The following is a 21,471-nucleotide window of genomic DNA, read 5'->3' on the forward strand; positions in this document are numbered from 1 at the left end:
GGTGAAGTTATTTTTACTCAAGGTAAAAAAAAAAAAGTTTTTTTTTTTTTTTGTATAAACTCATAACTTGAAGCTTCCTCCTCCAGAAGCAACCCTGTAAACCTCTTCATGAGTCCTACCAAAGGTAAGCTATGCATGTACAACATATAACCCTTAAGACTTAAAAAACAATACACTGTTCTGCATTTGGCTTTTTTAAGCTAAGGATCTTAGCTTGGGGATCTTTCTGTAAGTAAGCACATACATACATATGAGGAGTTTGAACCATACTCCATCATGCAGGTGTGCCATTATTTAACTGAAATGTAACCCTTTGTTGGTGACTGCTAGGTGCAGCCTAAATGAATAGCTTTGAATACATTCTTTTAATGTCAAGGGTATGTGTTACTAAATAACTATTGTAATTTTTGAGCTGGTGGGGGGAGGTATATGTTCTTGAAATTATATAGGAATACAAACATACAATTTTTTCAAGGGATATCCCCTAGCTTTCATCGGATTTTCAAAGGAACGTATGATTCAGAAAGGATGAGAACCACCACTCTACAGGGTAAAAGCTGTTTTTTGTAACAAGGAGCTAATTTATCTGGGATCCCTCTGTCCCGTTTTGAGCTTCCATCTTCAGTAGCACCTCCACAGCACAGTTGGTCAGAGTACAGGTTTAGACCCTGGTTTCGAAAACCTGAACTCCCAACAGTGTAACCTTGGAAAGTTAACGCCATCTTTCTCCAAGCCTCTGTTTCTTTATCTGCAAAATGGGAATGACTACCTCTCCCACAGGGGGTAGTGAATTTAATGAGACAGCACTCAGTACACAGTACCAGAATGTCTGGTCCATGAATGATGCTGTGGAGGATAGGATACCTTTCAGTTCTAGGATGGGCATTAAAAGAACTTCTAACAAGAACTTCCTCCATATCCAAGCATAAAGATGCACTGGTAGTAGATGGGGTAGACTGCTGTTGAGGGAAGAGAGGAATAAAATACACAATTTCAGATTGGTCTATTCTCCCTCCCAAAATATACTTCCATTTGGTTGGGGTTTTTTTTTTGTTTGTTTTAGTTTTATTTATATAATCCCTATACCCAACATGGGGCTCAAACACTCAACCCCAAGATCAGATGCTCCTCTGAGCCTGCCAGGCACTCCCCATTTGTTATCTTCTTCATATGAAAGTTAATCAGCAAGAAGTGAGCCTTGGCTGACTCACAGGGATGCTTAGGGATTAATTCCGCATACCACCACCACTCCCTAACCAATGCTAAGTGCGGAGCCTGATGCTCTTTTTTTAAAAATGTACAAATGACACAGACTTTAAATTTTTTTTTTTTTTTTAACAAATGGAAGAGACCAAGCCAGGATGACTTCCCACAAGGAAGGGATCTAAGGGCTGCCCCACAAACTTCAGGCCACCACAGCTACTTCTTTCTCTTGTACCTATGAAGAGAATACACAGAGTAAAGACCAACTCCTGAAGCCAGGAAGAGGAAGGAGGAACTTTCCCATGAAAGATCCAATCCCAAACAGGCACAATCTTAGGCCCTCCAAAATGGCAAACATTACCTGGATTTAGACTTAAAGTTTCCTCGTCTCTGGTGGGGCAGGCCCAACTGTTTCCTTTCTTCAAAAGAGGGGCTGCAGGTGAAAAGAGACACTGAAATGACAGCTAGATGGACAATGTCCCCCTGCCACCCCCACCCAGCTCCCATATGAAGCAGCAGCATCACTGAGGTACCCTCTTCAGGGCCCTAAGTTCTAAGTCTGGTGTTTCCACCTGATAATAGGAGATTGTGGAAGTCAGGGCCCAGCCCTAAAAAAAGACTAGAAGCATTGTCTAGCCCCACCCTAACCCCAGCCCAGGAGATGTTGCGGGCGGTAGGAGGTGTAACACATTCAAGAGTAACTCAGGATCCTTTGCCATTCTAGCTTTCCTGAGGGAAAGGTCTATTTCTGAACCAAAATGTACCATTTCACCTCCAAGGCAGGAGGGCCTGAACACTCTCCTCGTATTCTCACCCTGGGATCCAGAGATGGGCTTAGCTGGGGGCAAGGGGTCAGACAGGAACCCTTAAAATTATAAAGCTACAAGTATATGAGAATTGAAAGTGCAGAAGGAGGAAAAGGTATACAGCTTTGATCAAAATACAAAGAGCCCCATGATGACTTAAAATCCTACCCAGCTCGATACTGTTTCAGGGCCTTCCTGCTTGTGTTGGTAAGTTCTTCATCAAATACAGATTTATTCACCTGCTTTTGTTTCTTGGCTGTGCACAAAAAGAAAGGGTTAGATACGTCCTCTTTGGGCCAAGCTCCTAAATCCTATCTGTAAGCTCAGGGTAATGGTTTCAGGTTCAGTGGATGCTCTGGCCTGATAATTTACTGACATGGAAACAAGATATTGGATCCTAGCAGAAAAGGGATTAATTCAGAAGTGGCAGGTATGATGAACCACTCCAAAGGATGACTGCAGAGTCCCAAAGCGAAAACCACTGAAATGTGAAACGGGCTGAAGACCAACTTGACTTCTTTCTACCCTGACCCACTCTTCCAAAAAGCAGTTTGTAAGGACTAGGCTCCACAGTCAGAAAGGCCTGGGTTCCAAATCCTAGCTTTCCCCACTAACTGTGGGGTCATTTCACCACTTGAGAACCCAAAAATAGCTGTCTGTACTGGTACAGACTCATTACTCAATATGGGCTCTAGCTATTGAGTTTTCTCTCTAACCACAAGCACGAGTTTCAGGGAGAACCTTCCTACCAGCTCACATTGGCTCCCCATCTGCCTACCAGGGCCTCTTGCTGGCTCCTCCTCAGGCATTGCTCGGGCTCTCTTGGCTCTGCGATTCCTCTTGGCCAGCCGCTCAGCAAACATCTGTGCCTTGAGGATTTCAAACTGGGACCTTTCCTCTGCCTGAAAAGAAGGATGATGTGAGTATTCAACAGACCAAGAAGACCTGACCCAAGCCACTGGACAGGTACCCAGCTCCAGAGGGAAAGCCACTCACTGTCATCTCCCCCTTTTTCTTGGCATCCTTCATAAACTTCTTTCTCTTCTTCTTTCCTCTTAAGGCCAAGTCAAACTCCTGCAGAGCTTTGGCAACTAGGATGAGGAGGGAGTAAAAGATTTCAGGTACCATTTTATACCTTTTTTTTTAAATGAAGTACACCATATTTGAAATTACTACATGAGAACTCCAAATGAGAAGCAACAAATCACATCCTCTGCTGGTGGTTACCTCCATCTTACTGACATTTCTATTTCTCAATTTCACTATTTCTTGATTAATCCATTTGAAATATTTGTTATCTACCTCCTGCTGTGAAAGATGATTTGGTTCACTTACACTCCCAGACCTTCCTGCCATAGAGTTATAACTATGTTTAATACAGAAATTTTATGTATGCACCCTAACTTTTTGTTCCATCAGATACAGGCAGTATTTTTTTTTTTTTAAGATTTTATTTTTTTAATCATGACAGAGAGAGAGAGAGAGAGAGAGAGAGAGAGGCAGAGACACAGGCAGAGGAAGAAGCAGGCTCCATGCAGACAGCCTGACGTGGGACTTGATCACGGGACTCCAGGATCACACCCTAGGCTGAAGGCGGCACCAAACTGCTGGGCCATCGGGGCTGCCCACAGGCAGTATTTCTTAAATGGCTGGTACAACCTTATTGGAGGGTAATTTTGCACTCCCTAACAAAATAATAAATCCACATATCCTCTGACCTATAATTTCACTTTCAAGGATTTTCCTGCAAATCAAATACATTTGCTTAATTGTGAAAGGACATTTGTACAGTTACTCACTACATGTTTAAAATAGCAAAAGATGGGATCCCTGGGTGGCGCAGCAGTTTGGCGCCTGCCTTTGGCCCAGGGTGTGATCCTGAAGACCCGGGATCGAATCCCACGTCGGGCTCCCAGTACATGGAGCCTGTTTCTCCCTCTGCCTATGTCTCTGCCTCTCTCTCTCTCTCTCTATCATAAATAAAAATTTAAAAAAATTAAAAAAAAAATAAAATAGCAAAAGATTACAGACAATTTCAATGTCCCTCAACAGGGGATTAATTAAATATATTATAATCTATCCACATGATGGAAAACCATGCAGCCATTTAAAAAAAAAAAAAGGCAGCTACTGTATGTGCCTGTATAAAATCTAAACTACAAAATTAACTGGGAAAAAAAGTGTAGAAAAATGTGAATTTGTGTGATAAGAGGAAGGTGGGGAAGGCAAAGAATACACATATATTTTCCTGACCTACTTCTTTTTAAATTGTGGCAAAACAGAACATAAAATTTGCCATTTTATCAATTCCTTTTTATATTTATTTATTTGAGAGAGAGGAAATGTGGGCACACACAGGGGTGAGGCAGAGGCAGGGACAGTCTAAAGCATGCTCAATGCTAAGTGCGGAGGCTGATGCTGGGCTCAATCCCATGACCTTGAGATCATGTCCTTTTTTTTTTTTTTTTAAGATTTTATTTATTTATGATAGACATAGAGAGAGAGAGAGAGAGGCAGAGACACAAGAGGAGGGAGAAGCAGGCTCCATGCAGGAACCTGACGTGGGACTTGATCCTAGGTCTCCAGGATCAGGCCCTGGGCTGCAGGCGGCGCTAAACCGCTGCACCACTGGGGCTGCCCTTAAGATCATGTCCTGAGCCTAAAACGAGATTTGGGCATTTACCTGACCACACCACCCAGGAGCCCCATACCCATTCTTAAGTACACAATTCAAGAGCATTAATTACATGCACAATATTGCACAACCATCACCGTGACCAGTTTCTGTAACAACTTCATCATCCCCAAACAGCAGCTCTGTAACCATTCCTAACTCCCTCCCCACAACCCCTGGTAATCTCTATTCTAATTTCTGCATCAATAAATATAAATAGAATCATAAATACTTGTCTGCTTGTGTCTGGATCACTTCATTTTGGTTCAGGCTTGCAGCACGTATCAACTTCATCATGGCTAAACCATATTCTATCATATGTGCATGCCACATTTTGTTGATCCATTCATCTACTGACAGGGGTCACTTCCATCCCTTGGCTACTATGGATAATGCTTCAGTGATCACTGGCATACAAGTGCGCATCTGAGTCCCTATTCTGTTTTTTCTGGGAACAGACCTAGCGTGGCCTTACTGGGTTCTATGAGAATTGTGTGTTCAGCTTTTTGAGGGACCTCTCCAACATACTTTTTTCCTTCTTCCTCTCTTCCTTGGTCTGGAACCAGCTTCTCTCAGGCTCATGGTTTGAGGCTTCCTTCCCCTTCTCTCTCTCAAGGAGCCGTTTTGCTGTGTTGATCTGTGGAGACAGCAAAAGATCGGCTCCACCTGATAATATGTAACCTGACAGCTGCAGGAAGGCACTGCCTACAAAGGTCTGGGGCTCTGAGGACATGCCTGGTGTGGACACCACATTTTGGCAGGGCAGAACTGGCAGGCGCTGTGCGGCCCGCTTCCAGACCAGCCCAGTGGGCCCTAAGCCCTCCGTGCAGCCCACCTGGGCTTCTGACTGCTGCAGCTCTTTTTCCTCGGCCTCTAGCTGCAGAACTGCATACACATCCTTCTCCATCTTCTCAATCTTGTCCCGGAATTTAAGGATGACATCTCAAGGGAAGAGAACAATTTTTTAAATTAGGATAAACTTTGTGTGACTGATAAGAATAATATAGGTGTATATTTAGTGACAACAGAAAATTTGGGTTTTTTTGTGGGTGACTTCTCTGCTTCACAACACCTCCCAGCCTATCCCACCCAAAGAGCCTGCTGCTCTTGGAATAAATTCTAAACTCCTAAGTGTGGCCCCTGCCTACCTTTCTGAGCCTCTATCTCTGCCTTGCTCACCATGCCCTGAGCCCTCCCTGGCTCTTCCTTCACTTTGACTCACACACCACGTCTGCTCCTGCCTCAGAGGCCTTGCCCTGGTTTTCTCTGCTTGGCACACTCTGTCCGCAGACCTCTCACGGCTGCCTCATTCTTATCCAGGACTCAGCTCAAGTGCCATCTGTTCAGAGGCCTTTCCTATATAGCTTTCGAAAGCAGCGTCTCTCCTCCTGTCATTCTGGATCCCATCTACTACCTTTATTGTCTTTTTTCCACCAGAGTCTCAGTTGTTTTGCTTCCTGCTATATCCCTAATACCTAGGATAGAATAAACAGTACTGGGCACTTGGTAGTTAGCTGATGGAATGAATTAAGTAAAAATGAAAAAAAAAAAAAAAAGAAAGAAAAAAGATATTTATGAACAGAATAAAGATCTCAAAGGATATATGTGCATAAATGCTAACAGTGGTGAGCTCTCCCACATGCAATTATATTTTGGCTTTCATTTACTAATCGCTAATACTGGATATATATTATTTTTATAATTATAAAAAACAATTTTAAAAAAAGATGTGCTTTAAAGGACCCCTACAGATGAGAGGAAAATGAATGAAAGAATGAAAGATATCTAAAACAAGTAAACACTGACTTCTGCCCTCTACTGAAAGGAAGGGGGTGGTGATTAATAAGGATTTTGCCTCAGAAGAAGCCTTCTCTTCCCAAAGGTTGGAAAATAACCTATGAGGGGCACTTGAGACACAAGTCTGGCATTGTTCCCTTTCACACAGAGAGAGACTGAAGACCATAGGGGCATGGTGAGACCGGCCCAGGGACACTAAGCAAGGAAGTGGCAAGACTGGAGTTCAAATCCAGCTCCTGACTACTCCAACCTATCACCCTCTGCTCCTGGCTCTGTCCGACCCCAACCACTCAGAGCTGCTGCAATGGTGCCTGCTCACCCTGGGGAAGTATCCGGGCCTTCACAGGGGCTTTGGCGGCTTTTACGATCTCCTTCAGCATCTTCCGCTCCTCTTCTCCCACCAGAGACACCGAGCGCCCAGCCCTACCAGCCCGAGCTGTTCGCCCCACCCGGTGGACATAATGCTTGATGGTGTTGGGCATCGTGAAGTTAATTACCTAGAAGGTCAAAGTCAGACCTGGGAGTTGCAGGGACATGGGACACAAGAAGGCAAAAGACTCCCACCAAAAGTTCAAGGAAGACGGGCTGCTCACCGTTTTGACCCCTTCAATGTCAAGTCCACGGGCTGCCACATCTGTGGCCACAAGGATGTCAATCTGTTCGTCCTTAAAGCGCCTAGAAATAGCCACAGATGTTCACCTGGGTACTCAACCCCAAAAATGCTCCGTAGGAGCCTGAGCCAGCAGAGAAAACAGAAATCCTTTTGGAGTCAAGCAGGAGCGTACAGATTGTCATAGTGATAATCTAAATGAGATCCTAAACATCAGACCATCTAATACCTACACAACACCTTAAACATCCTGTAATGTTTGTAGGACAAACACAGTTTGGTTTTATACTACTTCAGCCCCAACTCCTACAAATATGAAAGTTCAGGAACCACAGAGCTAGATGGAAGGGAGTAGTCTATGCAAATGTCTCAGCATTCAAAGCAGCCTTTCCTTAAAAAAATAAAAAAACAAAAATCTTTCAGCTGCCTATGATGAATGCAGATAGATGGAGAATTCTAAAAGGTCCCTCCTGGCCTACCAGCAGGACTCTACTCCATGAGAATTAAACAAGAAAACATGGAAAACACAGGACTCTGCCAAGTAAATGCTCAGGAAATAGTAGCTGGCTTTGATTTCTAATCTCGTTCCATCACCCTAGGTATGTCCCTTGCTCTGGAAAAGCTACAGAGAACAGGACATGTGCTGTGTCTTCCCAAGTCAGAATTTCTTGCTATGGCCCCACTCAGTGGCTCCAATACTCGAGCCCTGGGGCATGAGTGTCATCTTCTGCAAGACTACGAGGAATTCTGAAGGCACCTAAGACATAACCTTACAGCAGCTGGGACTAAAATCTTTAAAGTGGGGAACCACCATCTGCATCCCTGCAATTGCTCTAACATAACCTCTCAGTGGTGTCTTCCCTCCCAATGAGGAGAGCCCTCTCTGAAGGATGGGTGGGAGCCTCAGCCCCCTGAAGTTTACCGGAGGGCCTCCAGCCGCTGCGTCTGGGACAGGTTGCCGTGGAGCTCGCCCACCTGCAGCCCCATGAGCCCCAGAAGGATGTGCATGCGGTGGGCCTGCTTCTTGGTCTGGGTGAACAGCATCACATGGTCAGTGAAGGTTCTTGTCAGAAGAGCTAGAGGGGAGAGAAGAGTGAGCTGGAAGTCACCTCTAGTACATATTCCCTCCCCACCTGTGAAGTGGCTGCTATGCCTGGCACTGGGGGAGATAGGCAAGGTCCCTGCCTTTTAAGGCTCACATTCCAGGGCAGAGAAGACAAGCCAATTCCCAATGGTGATAAATGCTGTGAGACAGTGAAGGGAAGATGGGGAGGCAGCTTTAGAGATGGCCTCTCTAAAGACATGTTAGGCTGAATGACAGAGCAGGCTCACTCACAAGATTTGGGGGAAGATTTCAGGCAGAGGAAGGAGCAAATGTGAAGGCCCCGAGGCAGGACAAGCTTGGTAGGTCTGAGAGAATAAAAACAGGAGAGTATGGCAGGGCACCAAAGCTGAAGACTCCAGGCAGGCAGGGGCCAGGTCCCAGAGGGCTGTACAGGACTCACTGGGGAGTGTGGACTGTGGTCTGAGAACAATGGGAGACACTCGACAGTAAATGGGAAGGTAACATGAGTGAATGTTCACTTGTAAATGATCGTTTTCAACGATCTGTAGTGTGAACAACGGGTTACCAAGGACAAGAGTGGGAGAGGAGCCAAGTACAAAGCCACTGCAATATTCAGGCAGGAAAGGCAGCAGCTTGAACCAAACGCAAGAGGGGGAAGTGGCTGGGCATTCAGCAGGACCTAAGGAGGACTGGACAATGGTAGGGAGATAAGCAGACAGAAGAAATGGCCAAAGTGGCAGAGTACATTAACGGCAGTACCACGCAACACGTCAGGGGAGCCTGACAGAGGAGGTACCAGGCAACACTCAGCCACTTGAGTTGGCCATCCATGAGGCCAAGGGAGTCCAGCAGGCCCCTGCCCAGTCCCTCCCTGGGCTTTCACCTGCCACAATGGCTTCCCGGTCCCCTTCCCGATTCGGCCGGATCCGGACAAACTCCTGCCGCAGGAACGGGGCCACATCTGTGTTGCTGTTCACAAATATTCGGACAGGATTCTTCAAGGAAACAGAAGCCAGATCTTTTACCTGCCCAGCACAAACACAGATGCTGCTCACTGGCCTGCCAGGAGACAGTGGGTACGGAGTAGGGGTGGAGGCAAGCCATACTTGCCCTAGATCACCCCCTGCAGCCCAGCCTGGGTCCTCTGCATCCCTCCATTCATTCACCCCACCAAGCAGAATTCCTGTGGCCCACCTCATCTGTCATGGTGGCTGAGAAGAGCATGGTCTGGCGGTGGTGGGAACACATCCGGATGATCTCCTTCATCTGTTCTTCAAAGTACTCATCCAGCATCCTGACGAGCAGGGAGAAGGAATCAAGAGAAATGGACTGAGCTTGCATCTGTCACAATCATAGGCAGAAAACATGAGACAAGCCGAAGTTCTCATGTTGTAACTGGTTATGTCTCAGGCTCATTTATTTATTTATGTGTTAATATTTTGGTTTACCCTTCCACCAAGATTCATCAGAAACTAACATTTGGCCACATTTCCTGTATCTTTCTTTTTCTTTTTTTTTTTTTTTTTTTTTGCTAAACTATATACAAATAAGTTGCAAACATCACAACACCTTACCCTATTTCAGCACACCTTCTAAACTTTTTTTTTTTTTTTTAAGATTTTATTTATTTATTCATGAAAGACCACAGAGAGAGACAGAGGCAGAGACACAGGCAGAGGGAGAATCAGGCTCCATGCAGGGAGCCCAAAGTGCAATTCGATCCCGGGTCTCCAGGATCATGCCCTGGGCTGAAGGCGGTGCTAAACCGCTGAGCCACCTGGGCTGCCCTCAGCACACCTTCTACATAACCACATCATCACACTCAATACATTTAAGTGTCTGAGTAATACTTGAAGTACAAGTCCAAATTCAAATATCCCTAACTATCCCCAAAATGTCATCTTATAGCTATATTTTGTTTTAATCCAGGAAACCAAAATTCCTATGCTTTAGTCTCCCTTGAGCTAGAGAAGTCTCCTCAATCTTTTCCACATCCTGTCTGCTTATTTCCCAGGGAAAGGATTCACAAGAACGTGCAGAGGTGCAGTTGTGTCAGGAGATGGAGACCATCCATTTGGCCCAGTTCCACTGATCTGAGTTCGAGCACATGGTAAGGTGGTATCTACCAATTCTCTTCACTATAAAGGAATCTTTTTCTCCTTGTAGATAATATTACTCAGTAGGTTTACTTTGACTGCAATTTGTTCAGCTGACCAACCGCATTTCGTTATCATGTTCCTTGATCTCCTTAATAGGAAACGTCCACAACCTTTCTTGGTCGTCTGTGACATTAACATTTTTTAAAGAATATAATTCCTTTCCCCTTAAAACCTAAATCAGACCATGTTCCCTTTGCTCAAAATATCTCCTTTACCTCCGTCAGGACTCAAGAATGGTTCATTTGCTCTGGGGGAATCAGTTAATTCCACACTTACTGAGCATGTGCTAGACACTAGACACAACCCTGGGCACACAGCAGCAAGCAACAAAGCTAGCCCTTCACAAATATGTTCCAGGGGAGAGGAGGGACACAACCACCAAAGAAGCATTCAAGTGACAATGAAGGAGGTTGGAGAGGCATAGTACCTCAGAGAAAGGAAAGGAGGAAGTGTTATAGACAGTGAGGGTAGGGATTACTTAAAAAATTTTTTAATCTTAAAAAAAAAAAAAAAGAATCTAAATAATATTTCCAAATCTCAGGAAGTGGCAGAGCCAGAATTGGATCTACCCTCCCTCTTAACCATCACATTACAGAGACAGAAAAAAAGTAGGATAATCCAGACCAATGATAAACAGAGGTCCAAGTGTGAGCTGCTGAACTGGCATCATACAAATGGCTATGGCAAGATTGATGTAGAATAATGCAGTGGCAGGTTCTCTTCTACGGTGTGGCCCACAGGACCCCAGAGCACTGGGGGCCCTGCCACTTCAGGTATACCTGTCAGCCTCATCCAGGATGAGCACCTCAATACTGCTCAGGTGGAAGGAAGGACAGTTGTGGAGATGATCGATGAGCCGGCCTGGGGTGGCAATGAGGATGTCAGGCGCTGCTCTAAGAGCTGCTTCCTGAGACTTCACATCCAGGCCTCCTGCAGAGAAAAGCCCCACCAGGTGGCTGATTCAGTCGGCTGTTCAACAGCATGGACTGGGCCCTGCCACCTGCCACATCCCATGCCAGATGCAGGGGAAACAGCAGAGAACAAGACTCACAGAGGCCCTGCTTAGGAAGATTTTAAACAATATTGGGATAGACAGATTATTTCATCACAACTGTTCTAAGTGTAAAAAAAGATTACACGAAGGCACTTCAGAACAGAAGGATTCAGACACACAGGACCAACAGAAGCAGCTGTGAAAGCAAATCACTTCTCCATCACCTTCGCCTTCCCACTGCATGGGGAGGTTCCATGAAGGGTAAAGAATAGTATCGTGGAACATCATTAGAAAAATTCTGCCCCAGATGATACCTGATTCTTTATTTATAAAAAAACACAAGTGACATTCTAAATTTGTTCAGTACCAAGAAAATTTTTTTGCTCTGAATTTTGAAGTTTCATTTTTTTTACGGCTGGTTAAATCACTGTTAAACCTCTCCTCTCCCCCAACTCTCTACTCTGAAAACACCTCATCTGGTTTTTCAGTAAGTTTATCACAGGAAGGCTTTCCTGGCACTGTTATCCTCAGATGGTGAAGCACACCCACCCTCCACCACTTCAGTCTCCCAGGGGCTGCCAGACACTCACCCACGGCCAGGCAGGTGGTGATGTTGCAGAACTGAGCCAGCTGCTTGGTGACAGAGTGCACCTGGATGCCCAGTTCTCGGGTGGGAACCAGCACGAGCACACGGGTGACAGGAGACTGGCGGGGTTTGTAGATCAGACGCTCCAGGACAGGCAGGGCAAAAGCAGCAGTTTTACCTGGAGGGAAAGGCAGCAGGAAACAGTGACAGGGGCTTCAGTCCCTTCAAGGTTTGAGTTTTCACTTGAACCCAAAAAACATACATATCTGCTCAGGGGGAAATGAAGCACTGTTTTTTTTCCATTAAAGCTTTTCTTCTGCTTTTAAAACCACAGGGTCAATGTAAAAAATCTGAGAAGTACAAAGAAATATGAAAATAATAAAAATCATCCACAATGCAGCCAACCAGAAATAAACACGAACATAATGGTATCTGTATTACCAATATTTTTCTTAATAGATAGAAATATACAGGGATCCCTGGGTGGCGCAGCGGTTTGGCGCCTGCCTTTGGCCCAGGGCGCGATCCTGGAGACCCGGGATCGAATCCCACGTCAGGCTCCCGGTGCATGGAGCCTGCTTCTCCCTCTGCCTGTATCTCTGCCTCTCTCTTTCTCTCTCTGTGACTATCATAAATAAATAAAAATTAAAAAAAAAAAAAAATTAAAAAATTGAAAAAAAAAAAAGATAGAAATATACAAATGAAAGATGTAATGCAATAACACTATATATTCTGTTCAGTAATCCCCCTTCAGAAAAAGCATAAAGGAGGCACATGGCTGGCTCAGTTGACAGAGCATGCAGTTCTTGATCTTAGGGTTGTGAGTTTGAGCTTAGGTTTAAGCATTGGGTGTAGAGATTACTTAAAAAAAAAAAATTCCTGCTTCTTTAAATATTCTTTAATTTTTAATGGTTGTATAATATTCTATCATGTGACTGTCTCTACTCCATAATTAACTGTACTCATATACAACACCATGATGAACATCTGTTTCACAAAATCTATTCCTACTGTGGCACCTGGGTGATGGTTGGTTGGTTGGGTGTCTGACTTGATTTTAGATCAGGTCATGATCTCAAAGTCATGGAATCAAGCCCCACATTAGGCTGTCTACTCTCATCAGGGAGTCTGATGAGGATTCTTTCTTTCCTACTCCCTCTCTGCCCCCTCCTTAAATTTAAAAAAAAAAAAAAAAAAAAAAGACACTTTACTCCTATTATGGCAGCAAGAGGACATGGTCATAGAGACATCCAATTCAGATAGTTACAGGTCACAGATTTCAGGGGGTCTCATAAAGTTCATCTTTATTTATACATAAGCCCCAGTCATAGGAGTAAAGATTTTATGAAAGGAATATTCACCACAACATTGTATATTAGTACAATTAATTATAGAATAGAAATAGTTACGTAATAGAATACTATACAACCATTTTTAAAAAGCGAAGAGCATTTAAAGAAATATGAAAATATATGTTGAGATTTCTTTTTTAAGATTATTTATTTATTTATTCACGAGAGATACAGAGAGAGAGGCAAAGACACAGGCAGAGGGAGAAGCAGGCTCCATGCAGGCAGCCTGATGTGGGACTCAATCCCAGGTCTCCAGGATCATGCCCTGAGCCAAAGGCAGATGCTCAACCATTGAGCCACCCAGGCGTCCCTATGTTGAGGTTTTTTAAAAAAGAAATTAATAGGGACGCCTGGGTGGCTCAGCAGTTGGGTGCCTGCCTTCGGCCCAGGGCATGATACTGGAATCCTGGGATCGAGTCCCACGTTGGGCTCCCTGCATGGAGCCTGCTTCTCTCTCTGCCTGTGTCTCTGCCTCTCTCTCTCTCTCTCTGTGTGTGTGTGTCTCTCATGAATAAATAAATACAAATATTTTTTAAAAATAAATTAAGAGAGGGATCCCTGGGTGGCGCAGCGGTTTGGCGCCTGTCTTTGGCCCAGGGCGCGATCCTGAAGACCCGGGATCGAATCCCACATCGGGCTCCCGGTGCATGGAGCCTGCTTCTCCCACTGCCTGTGTCTCTGCCTCTCTCTCTCTCTCTGTGTGTGACTATCATAAATGAATAAAAATTTAAAAAAATAAAAATAAAAAAAAAATAAATTAAGAGAATATATAATGTTATTGCATTATAATTTATACTTGCATATTTAACAAAGTGGGCCTTGGGTAAATCAACACTCTCCTCCTGCCTCCTCCTCTCCCCTTCTCCCAAGTCACTATCCTTTTTACCTGTCCCAGTGGCTGCACAGGCACAGATATCCTTCCCCAACAGACCCACAGGTATGCATGCCTTCTGGATTGGGGTGGGCTGCTTGAAGCCCATGGCTGTAATGGCCTGAAGAGAAAAAGACAGGGTTAGACAGGAAGGGGAGGAGTTGTCTCAGCATGAAACAAACACATCAGGCTTCCAAACTATGTGGTAGACCTGTTCTAGGCATTGAGATATAGCAGTGAACCAAAGAAATAAAAACCCCGCTCTTGGCAATCTTACAATCTGGGAAGAAAAAAGACCAAAAACCATCATGTGCTATATGGAGAAAACCACAGCAGTCAAGGGTGCTAGGGATGAGTACAGTTTACAGTAGGGTCAGCGAAAAGTCTCACTGAACAGAGGATACTGAGTAGATCCCTGAAAGAGGTGAGGAACACCCCAACCAGATTACTGGAAAAACATTCCAGGCAGAGGGGACAATAAGTACGAAGGCCCTGAGGAAGAAAATGCCTCACCTGTTTAAGGGCCAGGGAGGAGGCCAATGTGGCCAGAGCAGAATGAGTGCTAGGAGACATCACCAGAGTAGATCAGAACTTTTTAAGAGGGTTCTCTGGCAGCTGTGTGGACAACAGAATTTAGGGAGGCAAAGAGCCCAGTTTGGGGCAGGGAGCCTAGTTAAGGGGTGACTGCAATAATCCCATGGTTGCCAAAAGAAGCCACTACCTTCAGAAGAGGGCGGGAAAGGTTCATGTCCTGGAATGAGAGGTTTTCATCATACTGAGATGCATCTTCAAAAAATCCTCCTGTTTCCTACACAAGGAAATCAAAGACAGAATGCAAATTCAGCAAAACAGGACCCAGGAAGCAAACTGGCCTTAAAAACCTGTCAGGTTGCAAAAACACGTCGCACGCTGCTTTCCATGCTCATGCTCACCTGTCCTTTCTTCTTCTTCTTCCGCTCCTTTACTTTGAGTGTATCTGTGGAGAAAAACAGGGCTTGTATTTACTGAGTATTTATAATCTGCTAGACGCTGTCATAAGTGCTTTCTGTGGAAAACTCACCAAAACCACACAACAGCTTGAGGGAGCTACTGTCAGTAGTCTCATTTGACAGTGAAGACACTGTGCAGCAAGCTCGGAAAGTTCCAGAAACCAGGCTCTCAACCACTGTACATATCATCATGCATGTGCACTCATTTCTGCAAGAAATATTTATGGAGCACCTGCTACGTGGCTAGGCCCATCTGAGGTGGGATGTGGGGGACCTATCATCCCAAATAAGTCTGAATCTTAGAGATGCCAGCAGCTACATGGGGCAGAATGATATCGGTACAGTCTGCCTGCAAAGAACAACAACCCTAACACAAGCCCAAGAGAAAGAGAAGCTAGGAGTTCCATATGGAGATCTTAAATGTGACCATGTAGCAGAACATAGGAAATCCTACAAAGGAAAGGAGGACTCTTTCCAATCTCCTGCCTCTGTTTCTGGTAGCACCTCTGTAGCACCCACCTGCTTTGGTGAGGATGTTCTCATCAGCTGACGAGTAATCAGTCTCTGAGTCTTCATCTTCTGGACCTTCCTCATCTTTCCCTTCATGGTCTTCCTGCTCCTCCAGTTCAGAGCCTTCCTTTGCTTCTTTCTCCTCTGACTTCCCAGACTTGGCTTCTTTATCCTGGAGAAAATATATAATAAGGCAAGGCAACTACAGACTTCAAGAAATCCAGAACCTCTGAAGAGCAACACTATGCTCTCCAGCCAGGGAAGAATGCTATGTGGACTCTCAGTGATTATTAACAATAGACACAGAGAAGCCTGTCTGCACCGCCGCACTCCAATTCAGGCTGAAAGAAAAATGGTGGGGCCACGTGGAGGGCAAAGCTTGGGGCTTTCCGCAGGGCAGTACCTGCTTTGCTTTCTCACCTCTGTTTTCCTTTTCTTGCGAACTTTCTCAATCTTCTCATCTAATGTGGTGGCTGCCCTCTGCAAGTTAAAATAGATGAATAAGAAACATATATGGGAAAGAGACAAGGGTTTCTGTGAGGGTTGGTTCTGTAGTGTTAATATAGAAGAGGCTTGTCTATCCTTGGACAGATTAACCAAACCATAGATCATTCACTACAACGATAAAACAACATAACAAACAGGTGTGAAAAATCTTTACCTGGAACCTGGAACATCCACATTTCAGTTCAGAAAGTGTTTACCATTTAGAAGAATATAATTAGCAAGAGATGTCACATTTATATCTGAATGCTACTTCCCCTTATCAATCAGACAAAATGGAACCTATCGGTTAAATTCTAAAATCAAAGCAGATTCAGGTAGCAATGCTGGATACCGCTAAAACTTTAGAAAGAGAAAGTAATGGCAGGCCTCCTTTACATATGCTCAAAGCATCCTGAATTGCCACGGTATTTCCACAATTATAATTAACTGTGTCATTATTTACTTATCTTCTACCCTGCTGGACTGTAAGTGTTATAAGACCACGACTTTAGTTACAGGGGGTCTATATGCCAGGACCTGGGAACAAATGTAACATTCATTCAGTGTACCTGGAGTGAACTTTCATCAAAACATGGCACAGGAAAACAAACACTTCATAATTAACTTGAAAAAGGAAAACTCCTCTGGCATCCTCTGAAAAAATACTGACAGTGGGGAAAAAAATCACAAAGAAATCCTGTCCAGGGATGTCTGGGTGGCTCAGTGGTTAAACATCTGCCTACAGCTCAGATTATGATCCTGAGGTCCTGGGATACAGGCCCACAATGGGTTCCCTGCAGGGAGCCTGCATATCCCTCTGCCTGTGTCTCTGCCTCAATCTCTGTCTCTCTCATGAATAAATAAAAAATATATATATATATTTTTTTATAAATAAAATCTTAAAAAAAAAAAAAAGAAAAAAGGAAACAAATCCTGTCCAGGTGACCGCGAAGAGGCAATGCTGGTTTATTTTCATCAGAACCACCCACAGAGTCTGGAGTAAATAGCTCTAAGCAGGCAGTATTTCTCTTTGAGGCCCATAGAATAGAAAATAATGTTGATGCATCTCCTAGATCGCTCACCAGATTCAAAGGAAAACATGGGATCTTGGCAAATAAGTAGGCGACAGTGACATTTGTGGCAGCTTTTGCTATGCTGGGTGGGAACCAGGGACCCTAAACAGTGAGGCCACATGAGATCACCTGGCAAGTGACGGAATAACAGTATCCATGGGGCAGATCAAAAACACTACTACCAAGGGTACACGCTAGACTGTTTTGTTACAAACTAACGTAACCAAGGTTCCTCTCTAGAGGTTTTTTTTTTTTTTAAGATTTATTTTTATTTATTTATGATAGACAGAGAGAGAAAGAGGCAGAGACAGAGGCAGAGGGAGAAGCAGGTTCCATGCCAGGAGCCCGACGCGGGACTTGATCCTGGGACTCCAGGATCGCGCCCTGGGCCAAAGGCAGGTGCGAAACCGCTGAGCCACCCAGGGATCCCCCCTCTCTAGTTTTTGAAACAGGAGGGAACACCTAAAAAAAAATGAGACCATTTTAACATAGCTATGCCCATTATTTTTAAGTCAAACAATTTATATGTAATGTTTGGTATTCTAAAACTATCAGACCAGTATTATCTGATTTCCTCTAAAACTTTTTTTTCCACATTTTAGTGTGTATAATATCAGGAAAGGTCTCCCTTAATATATATATATTGAAGTCCCCTCCTCCAGGAAAAGCTGTCATGGACATCTTCTAATGAAGGAAATAAGATATTTTTGTTATTTCAAAATATCATCTGTAGGGGCACCTGGGTGGCTCAGTGGGTTAAGTGTCTGTCTTTGGCTTGGGTCATGATCCCAAGGTCCTGGCCCTCCTTTTCCCTCTCTCTTTGCCCCTCCCCTCACCCCACCCTCGTGCTTTTTCACTCTCTCTCAAATAAATATTAAAAAAAATATATCTGAAGATCAATTAACATGTTTGTAACTAGTCTGTAATAAATCTATGTTGTAACATTTTACACTTTGGTTTTCATCAAGACTGGGGTTATTTGTGACTGCTTTTCCCTACTCCATCAAAACTACACCATATATTTCCAAGAATTCCAGCATTTGCTGCATGTAGGCAGATGGCAAAAAGCAGTGAGGTGAAATCCTGAAACCTACTGTCCAACCTCTTCAACAGCCCATGGCCTAGAACTGCCTATCACACTGTCTGTTCTCACCTTCTTCTTGAGCTGGCTCATGACATCAGCCATGGCCCAGCTGCCATCATATGCCCCCTCCTTCTCAGTGAAAACGAAGTCAGGGTTGAAATCGGCACTGCGGTTCTTCTGCAAGGCTTTCTGCTTTCTGCCCAGCACAATGGGCCCCTGGGAAGAGGAAGAAACAGGATGAGTATGGTGTTGAAGTCAGAAAGAAACAGAACAGGAATCTCCAATTGTTGTGGGAGACTTAAATATGGATCTCTCAGTAAGTGACCGATTAAGCAAACAAAATAAGCGTCTGCAGAAAATCTGAAAAGCACAATCAACAAGCTTCATTCCCATGAATATATAGGCAACCCTATACCGACCACTAGAAAGCATGAATTCTGAACAAACACGGAATAGGTACAAAAACTTATCACACAGGAGGCCTTTAAGCAAATCTTCAAAAGGTTTCAAAGAATATCATACAGACTCTTTTCCCTTTCGGCAATTCAACTAAGTTAGGAAACAATGGCAAAAACGCATACAACTAAAAACAGGAAAGGAAGGGAGGCTAACTGAATGAGAACTTCTGAGACTAGAAAGTGCTACACTGACTTTTTTCCCCTCACTCAAGTTAAACAATCTGGTAAGAACTCTCACCCTAAAGTTTATTATTAGTAATGATTACATATCATTTCTCAGGTACTAGCTGAACTATTGATAACTGTACAGCACTTCATATTTTGATTTTTCATCATTTGCCGTATTTTTGCTCCAGTCCTTTTTTACGATAGTTTTCCATTTGAGAAAGGAAAAGATCATTCTAGTTGCCAAATAGAGAATACACTGGGGTGAGGGCAAGAGAAAGGGCTGGAGCCCAGGTACCTTAGGATGCTGGGTGGCAGTGGCCTGGGCTTGGGTGGGCTAGGGGAAAGGAGGAGAAGTTAAAGAGAGATTCCCCAGTTAGCCTGCACAAAACTGGAGGAGATTGAGAAGGAAAAAGCTGCCAAGGATGCCGCTTAGGTTTCTGGCTTCAGATGGAGCACGCTGGGAAGGTGAGAGAGACCCGGGTCCAGCTTTGGTGAAGCTGGATTTGTGGAGGCCATGGGACGCCGGGGTGGAGGTGTCTGTAGGCAGATGAGGCCACAGTGGGGCAAACACGCAGGCTGGATTTTTGTAGGGTGAGCATATTTTTCATGATACTGTTCCTTTTAATTGCCACACTGCTGAATGTCTGTAACGCTCCCGCCGAGGACAAGCTTCAGGGAGCGCTGTCCTTGCCCACCCTGCTCACTGCTGTGTCCCAGACGCTGAACACTAGGTGCAGCCTGCAGACACCTCCACCTGCATACCCCATGGCCTCCACGTCAGTAAATACTGGCTTAAGGAACGAACCCCTGACCAGGAACCACGACTGGCTTCGCCCCCGGATCTCTATTCAACACCAGTTCGGTGAATCGGCACTGACTTCGCCAAGACGACACAGCATGTTACCGGCACAGGCGCGGAGGGGAGGAAAAGCTGGCGGCGAACAAGCTGAGGAAGACCTTGGGGTCACCTTCGCGGGACGCTCCCCGGGCTGACAGCAGGATGCTGCGGAGTTGGGGGCTGGGGCCCGAGGAATCACGGGGAAGGGGGGCAGTCACGGAAATCCGACGGCACGCCGCCGCGCCCCCAACCCCGAGCGGCTCATACCTCCTCCTCCTCCTCGTCCCCGGAGTCAGACTCAGGATGCCCCGGCACGTCGTCATCTTCGCCTATGGTCCCGATCAAGCCCAGCTCCTCGAGCATGCTGCCGCAGCGCCACTTCCGGGAAGCAGCTCGCGCGCAGCCCGGCCCTTACTTTCCGACGGCCTCCTCGTCGTCACTGCGCATGCGCCAATAACATCACTTCCGCTTGGGGCGGAACCTGCGGCTCTCCCTCCCCTCGCTCCTCCCCGCCCCCCCCCCGCCCCCCCAGCGCCGAGTGCGCATGCGGCAAGTTGGGAGGTGGTTTCGGGTGATGGAGTGAATTTCTTTGTCTCGGTTCGGCGGCCGCGTGCGGAGGAGGTTTGCCGCCGGGGCTCTGCGGCTGTGTTTACCGACCGAAAGTCGTGGAGGAAACTGGCAAAGAACGGTTAGCAGGGGGCGTCGCCACTGGGTGATTTTTATTTTCTTCTTAGATTTTTTTTTTCCACCGTCAACACTTATTTTCACAAAAAGAGAAAAAAAGTAAAAAATAAGAACAGCTAACACTTTTGTAGAAGTTTTTGCGTGCCGAGAACTGATTAAGGTACTTTTACATGCATTAAGTAACTGAGTAAGGGGATCCCTGGGTGGCGCAGCGGTTTAGCGCCTGCCTTTGGCCCAGGGCGCGATCCTGGAGACCCGGGATCGAATCCCACGTCGGGCTCCCGGTGCATGGAGCCTGCTTCTCCCTCTGCCTGTGTCTCTATCTCTCTGTGTATCTCTGAAGAATAAATAAATAAAATCTTAAAAAAAAAAAAAAAGTAACTGAGTAAGGTATTTTTACATGCATTAAGCAATTTCATCCCCATAGCAACCTTAGCAGAAGGCACCTTACTGTCTACATTTTGCATATGGGGCGACCGAGGCACAGGGAGGTTTCCCAAGGTCACGGAGCCGGGATGACAACCCAGGCAGTGGTTCCAGAGTCTGGAAAGTAGGTCCCAGGGCCTACCAGGAACTTTTCCTCTCCTTTCTGAGTGTGGAAATCGTGCTGGTAAATGCAGCTCCTGATTCCTTCCTCCAAGAGGAACTTGAGGAAACTTTTTCCCTAAACCTCAACATGAAGTTTTCCCAGACAACCCAACCTTGGTAGCTATCTGCTCCTGTGTTCATGTGATTTTTACCACTAGAAATGTTTAAGGCTTCCAGTTTCTCCACATCCTTGCCAACACTTGCTGTTTTCCTTTTTTTTTTTTTTTAAGATTTTATTTATCAGGGATCCCTGGGTGGCACAGCGGTTTAGCACCTACCTTTGGCCCAGGGCACGATCCTGGAGACCAGGGATCGAGTCCCACGTCGGGCTCCCTGCATGGAGCCTGCTTCTCTCTCTGCCTCTCTTTCTCTGTGTGTGTGTGTGTGTCTATCATGAATAAATAAATAAAATATTTTTTAAAAAAGATTTTATTTATCTATTCCTGAAAGATACAGAGAGAGGCAGAGACATAGG

The 21,471-nt window shown here is 45.1% G+C and overlaps 1 protein-coding gene and 1 long non-coding RNA gene across 4 annotated transcripts; one reads left to right on the forward strand and one right to left on the reverse strand.

Annotated features, from left to right (window-relative positions):
- Positions 1–1,042: 1,042 nt before the first annotated feature.
- Positions 1,043–20,195, reverse strand: DDX27 (DEAD-box helicase 27). Of its 2 annotated transcripts, none has more exons than XM_026014694.2 (21): positions 19,992–20,195; positions 18,330–18,476; positions 16,038–16,097; positions 15,627–15,789; positions 15,051–15,094; positions 14,840–14,926; positions 14,134–14,239; positions 11,900–12,073; positions 11,095–11,245; positions 9,351–9,450; positions 9,040–9,181; positions 8,013–8,166; positions 7,074–7,155; positions 6,800–6,977; positions 5,519–5,625; positions 5,212–5,320; positions 3,006–3,100; positions 2,788–2,911; positions 2,178–2,265; positions 1,565–1,636; positions 1,043–1,438 (listed from the first exon to the last, which is right to left on the reverse strand). In XM_026014694.2, the coding sequence occupies exons 1-21, from the start codon at positions 20,085–20,087 to the stop codon at positions 1,420–1,422; spliced, it is 2,298 nt and encodes a 765-aa protein (XP_025870479.1). In that variant the 5' UTR covers positions 20,088–20,195; the 3' UTR covers positions 1,043–1,419. The 2 variants fall into 2 exon arrangements, with proteins under 2 accessions (XP_025870479.1, XP_072591691.1); XM_072735590.1 differs by lacking the exon at positions 19,992–20,195 and adding an exon at positions 19,692–19,903.
- LOC140595339 (uncharacterized) lies at positions 2,794–10,831 on the forward strand. 2 transcript variants are annotated; one of them, XR_011996868.1, is made up of 3 exons: positions 2,794–2,928; positions 3,070–3,130; positions 10,171–10,831. It is a non-coding gene; the product is annotated as an uncharacterized lncRNA (long non-coding RNA). The 2 variants fall into 2 exon arrangements; XR_011996869.1 differs by lacking the exon at positions 10,171–10,831 and adding an exon at positions 3,485–3,705.
- Positions 20,196–21,471: the final 1,276 nt, after the last annotated feature.

This window comes from Vulpes vulpes, chromosome 14 (genome assembly GCF_048418805.1).
Source record: "Vulpes vulpes isolate BD-2025 chromosome 14, VulVul3, whole genome shotgun sequence".
In the NCBI taxonomy this organism is placed as follows: domain Eukaryota; kingdom Metazoa; phylum Chordata; class Mammalia; order Carnivora; family Canidae; genus Vulpes; species Vulpes vulpes.

What these genes read in the sequence shown, in the direction of transcription:
- DDX27 (XM_026014694.2), bottom strand. Translation starts at nt 20,087, where the DNA reads ATGCTCGAGGAGCTGGGCTTGATCGGGACCATAGGCGAAGATGACGAC. An exon ending in GGGACGAGGAGGAGGAGGAG is followed by an intron (nt 18,477 to 19,991) that starts GTATGAGCCGCT and finishes TCCTCTTCCCAG; the next exon opens with GGGCCCATTGTGCTGGGCAG. An exon ending in TGAGCCAGCTCAAGAAGAAG is followed by an intron (nt 16,098 to 18,329) that starts GTGAGAACAGAC and finishes TTTAACTTGCAG; the next exon opens with AGGGCAGCCACCACATTAGA.